Source organism: Mirounga angustirostris, unplaced genomic scaffold (genome assembly GCF_029215605.1).
Source record: "Mirounga angustirostris isolate CCGP_5_RB_7025 unplaced genomic scaffold, mMirAng1.0.hap1 SCAF_1, whole genome shotgun sequence".
NCBI classification, from domain to species: Eukaryota; Metazoa; Chordata; class Mammalia; order Carnivora; family Phocidae; genus Mirounga; species Mirounga angustirostris.
In genome coordinates, this window is record NW_026991709.1 from 156,692,834 (window position 1) to 156,705,594 (window position 12,761).

Consider the following 12,761-nt stretch of genomic DNA (forward strand, 5'->3'; position numbering starts at 1 on the left):
TAATAATCCTCAGTCCAAACCATGGCTAAAGTTGTTAGGATGAGTTAAAAAAGAAACAAGAAGTAGCAGGTGCCTGGGTGATTCAGTCAGTTGAGCACCTGACTCTTGATTTCGGCTCCAGTCATGATCTTGGGGTCATGGGATTGTGCCCTGTGTTGGGCTCCATGCTCAGCGTGGAATCTACTTGAGATTCTCTCTCTCCCTCTGCCCTCTCCCCACTCGTGTGTGCTCTTTAAATAAATTAATTAAATTAATTAAAAAAAAGAATCAGGAAGTAAACATATATTTTAAAAAAGTGAGGGCATTCTGGAGTAGTGGTTCTCAAATGTGAGAGTGTATCAGAACAACATGGAGGGCTTATTAAACCTACATTGCTGAGCTCTACCCCAAGATAGGCTGATTTGGCAGGCCTAGGGGAGGGAGGGTAAACAACTTGCATTTCTAACAAGTTTCTCTGTGATGTTGATGCTTCTATGCTAGAGACCACAGTTTGAGAAACAGACACTAGAGAAACACCAGAGGTTTTTGTTACTTATAGACCCCAAGTCTCATGGTGGCATTAACTATCTTTAAGGACACAAAGGCCAAGTATAATATAATCTATGTTTTATTTTATACTTCTCTGATCATTAAAATCTAAACAGAAGTTTTGCTTAAACATAAAAGGAAGAAAAAGAGAAAAAACATTAACAGGATTAAATACTGGGAGCAGATGAAGGGTGTGCAAGGAAGGGCTGTTTTGGGAAGGGCTGCACATTTGCAGGCACACTGGCAAAATGGCCAACGAAGCTCAGAGCTGGTGAAGACTGTGCTTAAGCCACAGCTCAGTCCTGAGGCTTGGGCACAGAAGGCGTCTCATTCCTGCTCCTCCCCAATCCAGGCTGCATGGGCACAGAACAGTGCCAGCATATCTCCCAAGTGCACCGGACATGTCTCTTCCTTCAGCGTCTTCAGGCCAGAGTCCCCTGCTCTCCACACATACATGCACACTCATTTGCACTCACCAAGCACATGGGTGTGCACTTATGTCCGGGAACATGCAGTCACATTCACACACAAACAATGCTTCTGATTTCAGGCCTCCCTCACCCTCATAGGCTCAGGTTCCAACTCCAGAGTCAAGATGTGTGTTAGTGTCCTTAGCAGACTGACAAAGGGCCACTGCAGAGGCAGGGTGTCAACCATCTTTCCTGAGGACCCAGGCAGGGAGAAACTGTATTCTGTACCCTGCTGGTGTGAAGGAAAATTCTACTGAGCAACTGGGGCTGCCTGGGCTCATTAGGGAGGTCCAGATGCTGGTTCTGAGAAGCCATCCAGCCCTGTTTCACTCCTCAATAACCAGTTGATAAGAAAGCAGAGTGTCAGAAGGCCAGTCCCTAGGAGGTCCCCCAACCCTGTGAGATAGGGGATACAGTGGTTGTCTGGATCCAGGGCCTGGTGCCATGTCAGCCGAACCATCACTTCTGCCAGGTACAGGAGAATCGTCACCTGGCAAAAGAGCAAGCAGACACAAAAAATAACAACTAAGTCAGATAGTTAAGTGTCACTAAGAAACAGCAAATTTCAAAGGCAGATACCAAGGTGGACATGTCCACTCCAAGGAGTCCCCTTCCTCTAGCTTTTCTTGGGGCCAGTGCCCAGCTATGAACTCATGCAGAGGCAGGAAGTCCACCCTTATCCATAGTTGCCTAGCTTCCCTCCCTGTGGTCAGGTCCTACTTGTGGCAAACTGAGGTGTCAGACAGACCATCTCTGCTACACCAACTCCTCTCACTATCCTTGAAAACTCAAGACATAGACCTTATTGGGACTTCAATTTGAGTTTGCTGGAAGCCCTTGTATGGGCAGCTTTGGACATTAAGCCTTTCCTGAAAGTGCCAGTAGTGAGCACAGTCCTGGCTTCATTCCAGGGCTCCTCGGTCCCCTGTCCCAGGCTGACTCCAGCCCCTTCCCTGCTCCTGCTCAAGACAGTTTGTCAGAGTGCCCCAGCTCTGTTCAGGGTCAGGGACATGCTGCAATTGTAAATGCCCTAACTCAGGGAGATTTGAACATGTCAGTCCCCAGTTCTAGCACTGCCCTCCTAGAATTGCCCATCAGTGTCCAGTTATCTCTGCAGACAACCTGGGCCCACGAGGGGCATCAGTCAGCTAGTCTGGGCAGACAGTCTGCTGAGTACTACCCAGAGGCAGGCACCAGCTTAATCTCTTTCATCATGTCCTTATCACCATCCAGTCCTGACTTAAGTCCCTACATGCCTTTCAGCAACACTCCAGCAGGGGGCTGGTCTCTGCCCACCCTATCTGTGATGGTTGGTGTGCATGGCACAGATCATCAGTTGGACACACTCATCAACTTGCTTCACGGCAACTTGCTGCAACTTCAGGATGAACCTTTGATCCTCTGCTGAGGAGTGTGCAGTGTGCTATATGTAGTATGGAGTGTGCCTTGTGGGGGGTGTACCCTATGAAATGTGCAGTGTAGCATGTGCTGTGTGGAATGTTCAGTGTGAAGTGTGCAATACAGAGTGTGGAGTGGCTTCTCTGTCTGGATCATGCCCTTGGGCTTGAACAAGTTGGCTCTTGGAAGATGGGGGTCCTGGAACTGCCCCCCCTGCCAACCAAGACAAATCGTGCTGGCTGACCAACCACTGAATGCTGCTCTGATACTGCTATAGTCATCCTCACCTGGATCAGGCTTGCTAGCAGATAGAACACCACAAAGATCTTACTGTCTGGGACCAAATGGCCTTCCACCAAGTAGATGATGTAGAAGAAAATCAGATGGCCCGGAACCACCAGAAAGAGCAGGACTCGGGCTGATATGGAATTAATTTCTGAAAAAAACAAAACCAAGGAGATTGTGTAACCTGCTGGGCAGCAGAAGCCACCTTGGCATGTGACAGTCTCCAGTGAGGCACCCACATTCATTTATCTATTACACGAGTGTTTACTGAGCATCTATTATGTGGCAGGCACATTCTCTCATATGGGGATATACTCCTGTCCCTTCCCTCATGGAATTGACATTTTAGGGAAGAGAGAGAGAGAGAGAAAAAAAACCAAACAAACAGAATCGAGTAGCAGAAACAAAAGTCATTTCAAACTGACCAGTGTGAGGATGAAAATAAACCAGGATAATGTGGTAGAGAACAAAGTGTATATTAGTAGGATGAATACTGGAGACTAGAAGCCCTTGAGAGAAGATGACATCTAGGCTGAGATATGAATCTCAAGGAGAGAACTCTGGGCAGAGGAAAGGGAACATGCAAAGGGCTTAAGGTGGGAGAGAGCTCTGGAATGTGGACAAACGAAGGCTCAGCATGTGGAATTAGTAATCCAGGGAAGGGTGGCACATTCATGGGAGGCCTCAGGCAGCCCCTTCCTCATGCTAAGCCTCTGGGACTCATTCAGCACATTCTCTTTTGGCTTCAGTACTCTAAGAATTTGAGATTCTGCAAGAAGTGTGACTTCCCTGCTCCAACCACACACACTTTTAAAAATTGTAATATATGAATGCAACTGACTTCTCAATGGAAATAGAGTTTCAATAAAAAGTCTCCATTTACCTCTGAGTTAATATATTTCATCAAGCTAACAAGAAAGAGGAGGAACAATCATACAGCTTAGAAGCTAAAAACACTACCATAAAATATGTAGAGAGAGGCTGAGAACACTCAAGAGCTCCAAAATCTATTCATGATGAAAAATTAGACAAGGTATGAAAAGATTCTTTGGAAAAAAAAGTAGAAGCAAAATAAATAATTGCTATTGGCAGCTGGCCCTAAAACTCAAGAAAATCTATAGAAACATTACATAAATAAGAATTCAGTAAAATATTTAGATGCTGCTATAGCATCTGGGTGTCCTCCATCACCCAGATCCATATGTTGTAAATCTAACCCTCAATGTGATGGTATTTGGAGATGATTAGGTCATAAGGGTACAGCACTCATGAATGTCATTAGTGCTTATAACCTTATAAAAGACACCTCAGACACTTCACTCCTTCCACCATGTGAGGACACAGTGAGAAGACAGCTGTCTACAAACTAGTAAGCAGGCCATCACCAGACAAAATTTGCTAGTGCCTTGACCTTGAACTTCCACAAACCAAAACTATAAAAAATAAGCTTCTTGTATTTATGAGCCACCCATTCTATACTTCCATTATAGCAGCTGAACTAAGACAGATACAGAAATAATGGAGGAATAGAAACAGATTTTCTATATATAAATGACAAATCAGAAAATTCAATGGTAATTTCCACTTCAAGACAAGATGGCTAGACATAGTTCTTCCTATTCCTCTCATTAAATACAACTAAAAACCCTGGACATTATATATAAAACAAACATAAGAAGATTTGAAAAGGTGCAGAGAAAGGGTGGGCTGGCCAGGGACCTGGGAACCCAACAAACAACACAGAAGTGAATTCCCTGAGTTGTTGTTTTGGTGTTTTGGGGGAGTTTTGCCTCATATATCCCAGAGCAGATGCTAGAGAAGTCAGCAACTCAGAAACATCAATGGGCAGAGACCAAAAAAAAAAAAAAAAAAAAAAGACTCAACAAAAGCCCGCTCTGTCTAGCCAAAAGTCCAAAAGAGGGACAGCCTAGCAAAACACAGAACTTTTAGGCAACTTCTCTATTCCAGCCAAACATCACAGGAAAAACTACAGCCCCACTTCCATTAGCAAAGGCCAAGAGGGGAGCCTGGACTTCTGACCAAATCTAGGTGGAACGTGCCACTCACCCCTTCTGGTTGAGGTGGGATAGAGAAGGCTGAGTGGAGAGTAAGTGGTACTCTGCCTGGTGGTAATGAGCTCCCGACTCAACCATGTCTGTGAAGGCCATGTGGGCAGCAATAACAAAGCTTCCCTCTCCCTCTCAGCCAGGATAGTGTCAGAGGAACGTGGACTCCTCCCCAGCCCACCAGCAATGGAGTGCTCCTCTTCCCCCAGTGTATTAACAGAGACGGTGGGGATGGTAGGGGTGGGGGGAAACCTGGGCTTCTACCCCCATCTGGCAGTAAGGAAGCAATGCATTCCCTTTCCTTCAGTAGTGCAGTGTCAGAAAAGGTAGCTGAAAAAGACTGAAATGAGATCCAGAGTTTCATAACATATACCCCGAATGCCTGGGATTCAATCTGAAATCACTTCTTATAAAAGAAAAAAAAATTTCAACTTGATATGACACAGATGGCAGAATTATCTGAAAGTTTTGGTAAAAAAAAAATCAGAAAGTCTCAGAAAAGAAACAGAAGATACAAAGAAGACCCATGTGGAAATTTTAGAACTGAAAAAATACAATAGCCAAAAAACCCCAAACAACTCAATGCAAGGGATGACTGGCTGAGTGAAGAGGGCAGAGGAAAGAATCCATGAACTTGAAAAAAAAACTATGGAAATTAGCCAATCTGAATAAGAGAGAGTAAAATAGGCTGGGGGAAAAATTGAACAGAGACTCCAGGGCTTGTGGAACTGTAACAAAAGATCCACCATTCATGTCATCAGAATACAGGAAGGAAAGGAAGAAGACAGTGGGGCTGAAGGTGTATCAAAGAAATCATGGCTTAAAATTCCCCAAATTTGGCAAAAGATAAATCCATGTACTCAAGGAGCTAAATAAACGCCAAACATGGCAAACCCTAAGAAATCCACACCAATGTGCATCATAACTCAAAGACTAAAAAGTAAAGAAAAAGTCTTGAAACAAACAAAAGACAAAAAATAATTCAAATGATAGTAATTTCTCATCAGAAACCAGGGGATTCAGAAGAAAGGGGCACATTTTTCAAGTGCTGAAAAGAACCATCAATCCTGAATTTTATATCTGGCAAAAATATCCTTCAGGAATGTGCCAGCAAATCTACCCTAAAAGAATGGCTAAAGGTAGTTCTTGAAACAGAAAGGAAATGATTAAAAGAAAATGCAGTGGGAGAAAAGATCCAAGTTTTAAAAGTAACAAAAAGAAAAGACCTCAAAAGGTTTCCAGTGGTTCTCAGAATAGAATCCAGTCTCCCTTCCTCAAGCTTCAAGGCCCTATAATGACCAACCCCTCCCTCCCTGATCTCAGCTTTCTCCATCCTCTCCCTTGCTCATTATGCTCAGGCCTCCCTGGCCTTTCAGTTCTTCAGACTTACCAAGCTCCTTCCTGCTTCTGAGCCTTTGCTCAGGCTGTCCCCCCTGCCTCAAATGCCCCTCTTGCTCCAGCATGCCTCCTCCCCCCACACCCTCCCCTGCTCCCCCCATCATCCTCAGAGAGGAACTTGCCAAACCCATATCTCAATATCTCCTGAAATTCCTTCCACTGGACCCTGTAGTTTTTTATTTTAAAACATGCCACAATTTGTAGTTAAATGCTCCTTTTTTGGTGTGTTTATCTGCTCTTCTGGATCATGTAAATCCATGTGGGCAAGAATCAGCTTTCTCTGACTCATCACTGCAACCTGACACCTAGTACCTAGCAGAATTAAATATCTGAATGAATGGATGAATCAACCAGAGGTAGAGGTGGGGAGTCAGGTCTCTGGGAGGAGGAGCTGTGTCCTTGAAGATGATCTGGGCTGAGGTCAGCACTGGTCTTAGACATCTGTTGCTACAGAGCAGATTCCAATGATGGCAATTTTTACTTGTGTAAAGAAATGGCCACATGGCCTCTGGAAGACACCAGACCCACCTGAGGTGCAAAAAGTGGAGCATGGGTTAGGCCAGAACTGTTTCATCCAGAGGGGGAGAACACCAGGCGTGCTCCACATGTGCAGGTAGGTGGAGATCCGGCTGGTCTGAATGGCCACCAGATTGCCACCAACACCTGGGAGGAGAAAAAGAATGTGGTTTCCCCTTTTTTATGCCAGTCTCTAAGTTCTATCTCTTACTTTAAGTCTATGTCCTCTAGGAAGACTTCCTTGACTGATTCAGCACTGGATCTTTCTTCCTTCCCTCCCACTTTACCACAGATCTTGTTCAGCCCCAAGCAAGGGTAAACTGGACCTTGTGAGTGAGGTATCACCTTGACAGCTATCTCTATGGTGAAGGAAGTGTGACTGGCAAAGTAGGTTTTTAATACATATTTGTTGCATAGAGGGAGGGGGTAGGGAATAGGGAGAGAGGGAGGGAAGACAGTGACAGAAAGGTCTATGGAAAGGTATTTTGATAAGCCATTAAAAGTCGTAGGATGTGACAGGAATCAGATTCCAGAATGGAACATCTGAGAAAATGAAAGTGTTTTTTCCCCTAAGGTGGGAAGGAGACAGAAGAGAAATTGGGGACAGCAGCAAGAGAAGAGGAGCTATCATTTGCAACAGGCCTGCTGAGGCCCCAGCTTCCACATGGAGTGGACTGTGCGCAGCCCTGCCAGGACCCCAGGGCCCAGAAGACAAAGGTCATGCCAAGCTCCCTCTGCAGGGCCAGGATCTGGGGCTGGCAGAGAACAGGGCCTACTCATGGCCCTCTCCTTTAGAGGGTGGGCGGGCTGCCCCCATTCAATTTCCTCAGCCCCCTGGGGATTAATCCCTCACTGGGCCAGATGTGCCCCAGTGATGTCCAGAGGGAGAAACCAACTACCCTGGATACAAAGAATGGTCTGTGGGCAGAGGACAGCTGCAGATCTATTTTGCTAGACCCACATGATTTTTTATGTATGTATGTATGTATATATGTATGTTCAGTCAGCCACCATATAGCACATCATGAGTTTTTGATGTAGTGTTCAATGATTCAATAGTTGCGTAGCACTGGGTATTATACACGATTTAAAAAAAAAAGGAAAAACCTTTTAAAAAGTAGCTCAAAATAATTGCCAGCTTCTCTTAACAAGTCAGCTGGGGCAACTCCAGACCTCCAATCTTGACAGGCAGCAACTGGATGGAGCTGAGCAGGCCCCACTCTCTCCACTCCAGGAACATGCTCTGCAGCATGACTGTCCCCTGCCACTCCTTACAGCCCAGTTACTGTCACACCTGCCGAACTCAAACTGCTTTTGTGGCACCAGAGGCATCTGAGTTGATGACATACAAGGAAATCTTTCCAAGTGTTAAACATCAGGACCTTACTTAGGTGATGCAGTCCTCTAGGTGGCCAGCCCCTTGTGTGAGTGGCCAGCCCTGCCTCTGTTGGGAGCAGACCTACTGGGTGTCACTGACATGCAAGGAACAATCACCTAGGTTCCCATGGAATTAGGGGGAGGGGGTGCCCAAGGGCCTCTGAAGCCTATTTCTTTTTTTTAAGATTTTGGTAGGGGAGAAGCAAGATGGCAGAGGAGTAGGAGACGTAAATTTCCTCTGGCCCCAGGAATTCAGCTAGATAGGTATCAAACCATTCAGAACACCTACAAACTCAACAGGAGATCAAAGAAAAGAATAGCAACTCTCTGAACAGAAAAGCGACCACTTTCTGGAAGGTAGAACATGCAGAGAAGTGAATCCAAGGCGATATTCTGGAAGATAGATGGCGGGGGTGAGGGAGCCTTCATCAGCTGGCTACCAGCAAGTGATAAGAGCACGGAGCACAAAATCGGAATCTGCTCCACTAAGGGACAGCACTCCAGTGGCTAAGCGGGGAGTGGAACCCTCGCTGGGACAGTGTGCTCTCAGGACCCTCGGGGTCACAGAAAGACCGGGGTTGCCTGAGTGTGGCAGAGCTCCCAGGTATCAGAGCAGGGAAACCAGCTGCAGAAACGGAGCCGAGGAGTGGGCTCTCAGCTCAGGATTGCCATAAACATGATCTGGCACAGCCTGGCCACTGCTCTTCCAGCAGGGACCCAATAAGCGACAGATCCGGGGAGACTCCCCTTCCTCTCTGGGGAGGAGTGGCGCGGGAGCGCACCTCACGGATCTGCTGGGTTTGGAGACTCCACACGGGGTCGGGTGCCAGAGATATAAATGCTCGGTCACAGGCCAGGTGAGCACGGAGTGCATCCGGAGACTGGGGAGATCGGAGTGATTGACTGCTTTTCTCTGGGGGCTCACTGAGGAGTGGGGCCTTGAGTTCTCAGCTCCTCCAGGGTGGAGATTGGGAGGCCACCATTTTCACTCTCATCCTCCAAAGCTGTATGGAAAGCTTGCAGGGCACAAAAGCTCCCAAGAGCAAACCCGAGCAGATTACTTAGTCCGGCCCCCCGGCAAGGGATAGAGACAGCAAAGACATTTGAGAACCACTGCAGCAGTCCCCTCCCCCAGAAGATCAGCAAGAACAGCCAGCGAAGACCAAGTTTACTGATCAATGAGAATGGCAGAACTCCAGCACTAGGGAAATACAGCACATAGAATGCATGGCTTTTTCCCCCATGATTCTTTAGTCTTTCAATTAATTTTTTAAATTTTCTCTTCTTTTTCTATAATTTTTAGTTGAATTTTTCTTCTTTCCTTTTTCAACCAACATCTTATCAATTCTTTTTTTTTTTAAGATTTTATTTATTTATTTGACAGAGAGAGACATAGCGAGAGAGGGAACACAAGCAGGGGGAGTAGGAGAGGGAGAAGCAGGCTTCCCCACAGAGCAGGGAGCCCGATGTGGGGCTCAATCCCAGGGTCCTGGGATCATGACCTGAGCCAAAGGCAGACACTTAACGACTGAGCCACCCAGGCGCCCCCTTATCAATTCATTTTTAAAAACCTTTAATTTTTCATTTTTTACAGTCATATTTTCTCTTCATTGTATTTAACCTTTTATATATATATATAAAGCTTTTCGTTCTTTAAAATTTTGCAATACACTTTCTTCTAACAGACCAAAATATACCCTAAATCTAGTGTATGACATTGTCCTAGTATCCCGCCTGATCACATTTTTAAAACATTTTTTTATTGTTATGTTAATCACCACACATTACATCATTAGTTTTAGATGTAGTGTTCCATGATTGATTGTTTGTGCATAACACCCAGTGATCCATGCAGAACGTCCCCTCTTTAATACCCATCACCAGGATAACCCATGCTCCCACCCCCTTCCCCCTAGAACACTCAGTTTGTTTTTCAGAGTCCATCACCTCTCATGGTTTCTCTCCCCCTCCGATTTCCCCCCTTCATTCTTCCCCTCCTACTATCTTTTTTTTTTTCTTAACATATATTGCATTATTTGTTTCAGAGGTACAGATCTGAGATTCAACAGTCTTGCACAATTCACAGCGCTTACCAGAGCACATACCCTCCCCAGTGTCTATCACCCAGTCACCCCATCCCTCCCACCCCACACCCCACTCCAGCAACACTCAGTTTGTTTCCTGAGATTAAGAATTCCTCATATCAGTGAGGTCATATGATACATGTCTTTCTCTGATTCACTTATTTCACTCAGCATAATACCCTCCAGTTACATCCACGTCGTTGCAAATGGCAAGATCTCATTCCTTTTGATGGCTGCATAATATTCCATTGTATATATATACCACCTCTTCTTTATCCATTCATCTGTCGATGGACATCTTGGCTCTTTCCACAGTTTGGCGAATGTGGACATTGCTGATATGAACATCGGGGTGCACGTAACCTTTTGGATCCCTACTTTTGTATCTTTGGGGTAAATACCCAGTAGTGCAATTGCTGGATCATATGCTAGCTCTATTGTCAACTTTTTGAGGAACCTCCATACTGTTTTCCAGAGTGGCTGCACCAGCTTGCATTCCCACCAACAGTATAGGAGGGTTACCCTTTCTCCACATCCCCGCCTATATCTGTCGTTTCCTGACTTGTTAATTTTAGCCATTCTGACTGGTGTGAGGTGGTATCTCATTGAGGTTTGGATTTGGATTTCCCTGATGCCGAGCGATGTTAAGCACTTTTTCATGTGTCTGTTGGCCATTTGGCTGTCTTCTTTGGAAAAATGTCTGTTCCTGTCTTCTGCCCATTTCTTGATTGGATTCTTTCTTCTTTGGGTGTTGAGTTTGAATACTTCTTTATGGATTTTGGATACTAGCCCTTTAACTGATATGTCATTTGCAAGTATCTTCTCCCATTCTGTCAGTTGTCTTTTGGTTTTGTTGACTGTTTCTTTTGCTGTGCAAAAGCTTTTTATCTTGATGAAGTCCCAATAGTTCATTTTTGCCCTTGATTCCTTTGCCTTTGTCAATGTTTCTAGGAAGAAGTTGCTGTGGCTGAGGTCGAAGAGCTTGCTGCGTGTGTCCTCCTTTAGGATTTTGATGGACTCCTGTCTCACATTTAGGTCCTTCAACCATTTGGAGTCTATTTTTGTGTGTGGTGTAAGGAAATGGTCCAGTTTCATTCTTTTGCATGTGGCTGTCCAATTTTACCAACACGATTTGTTGAAGAGACTGTTTTTTCCATTGGACATTCGTTCCTGCTTTGTCAAAGATGAGTTGACCATAGACTTGACGGTCCATTTCTGGGCTCTCTCTTCTGTTCCATTGATCTATGTGTCTGTTTTTGTGCCAGTACCATACTGTCTTGATGATGACAGCTTTGTAATAGAGCTGGAAGTCCGGAATTGTGATGCCACCAGCTTTGCTTTTCTTTTTCAACATTCCTCTGGCTATGCGGGGTCTTTTCTGGTTCCATACAAATTTTAGGATTATTTGTTCCATTTCTTTGAAAAAAGTGGATGGTATTTTGATGGGGATTGCATTGAATGTGTAGATTGCTCTAGGTAGCATTGACATCTTCACAATATTTGTTCTTCCAATCCATGAGCATGGAACATTTTTCCATTTCTTTGTGTCCTCCTCAATTTCTTTCATGAGTATTTTATAGTTTTCTGAGTACAGATCCTTTGTCTCTTTGGTTAGATTTATTCCTAGGTATCTTATGGTTTTGGGTGCAATTGTAAATGGGATCGACTTCTTAATTTCTCTTTCTTCTGTCTTGTTGTTGGTATATAGGAATACCACTGATTTCTGTGCATTGATTTTATATCCTGCCACTTTATTGAATTCCTGTATGAGTTCTAGCAGTTTTGGGGTGGAGTCTTTGGGGTTTTCCACATAAAGTATCATATCATCTGCAAAGAGTGAGAGTTTGACTTCTTCTTTGCCAATTTGGATGCCTTTGATTTCTTTTTGTTGTCTGCTGTGGCTAGGACTTCTAATACTATGTTGAATAGCAGTGGTGATAGTGGACATCCCTGCCGCGTTCCTGACCTTAGGGGGAAAGCTCTCTGTTTTTCCCCATTGAGAATGATATTCGCTGTAGGTTTTTCATAGATGGCTTTTATGATATTGAGGTATGTACCCTCTATGCCTATACTCTGAAGAGTTTTGATCAAGAAAAGATGCTGTACTTTGTCAAATGCTTTTTCTGCATCTATTGAGAGGATCATGATTCTTGTTCTTTCTTTTGTTAATGTATTGTATCACGTTGATTGATTTGTGGATGTTGAACCAACCTTGCAGCCCAGGATTAAATCCCACTTGGTCGTGGTGAATAATCCTTTTAATGTACTGTTGGATCCTATTGGCTAGTATTTTGGTGAGAATTTTTGCATCCATGTTCATCAGGGATATTGGTCTGTAGTTCTCCTTTTTGATGGGGTCTTTATTTGGTTTTGGGATCAAGGTAATGGTGGCCTCATAAAACGAGTTTGGAAGTTTTCCTTTCATTTCTATTTTTGGGACAGTTTCAGAAGAATAGTTATTAATTCTTCTTTAAATGTTTGGTAGAATATTCCTGGGAAGCCATCTGGCCCTGGGCTTTTGCTTTTTGGGAGATTTTTGATGACTGCTTCAATCTCCTTAGTGGTTATAGGTCTGTTCAGGTTTTCTATTTCTTCCTGGTTCAGTTTTGGTAGTTGATGAATACCATCCATTTCTTCCA

The 12,761-nt window shown here is 44.4% G+C and overlaps 1 protein-coding gene across 11 annotated transcripts in view; it reads right to left on the minus strand.

Annotated features, from left to right (window-relative positions):
• Positions 1-589: 589 nt before the first annotated feature.
• Positions 590-12,761, minus strand: part of SLC41A3 (solute carrier family 41 member 3) — a 108,958-nt gene continuing 96,786 nt past the window's right edge. For 9 of the 11 annotated variants that reach the window (XM_064590846.1, XM_064590866.1, XM_064590856.1 and 6 more), the window contains 3 exons: positions 6,674-6,808; positions 2,684-2,832; positions 590-1,488 (listed from right to left, as the gene is read on the minus strand). In XM_064590846.1, coding sequence (XP_064446916.1) covers positions 1,279-1,488; positions 2,684-2,832; positions 6,674-6,808 — 494 coding nt within the window. In that variant the 3' untranslated portion in view covers positions 590-1,278. The remainder of the gene's footprint in view (positions 1,489-2,683; positions 2,833-6,673; positions 6,809-12,761) is intronic. The other 2 variants (XM_064590862.1, XM_064590869.1) reach the window with 2 other exon arrangements.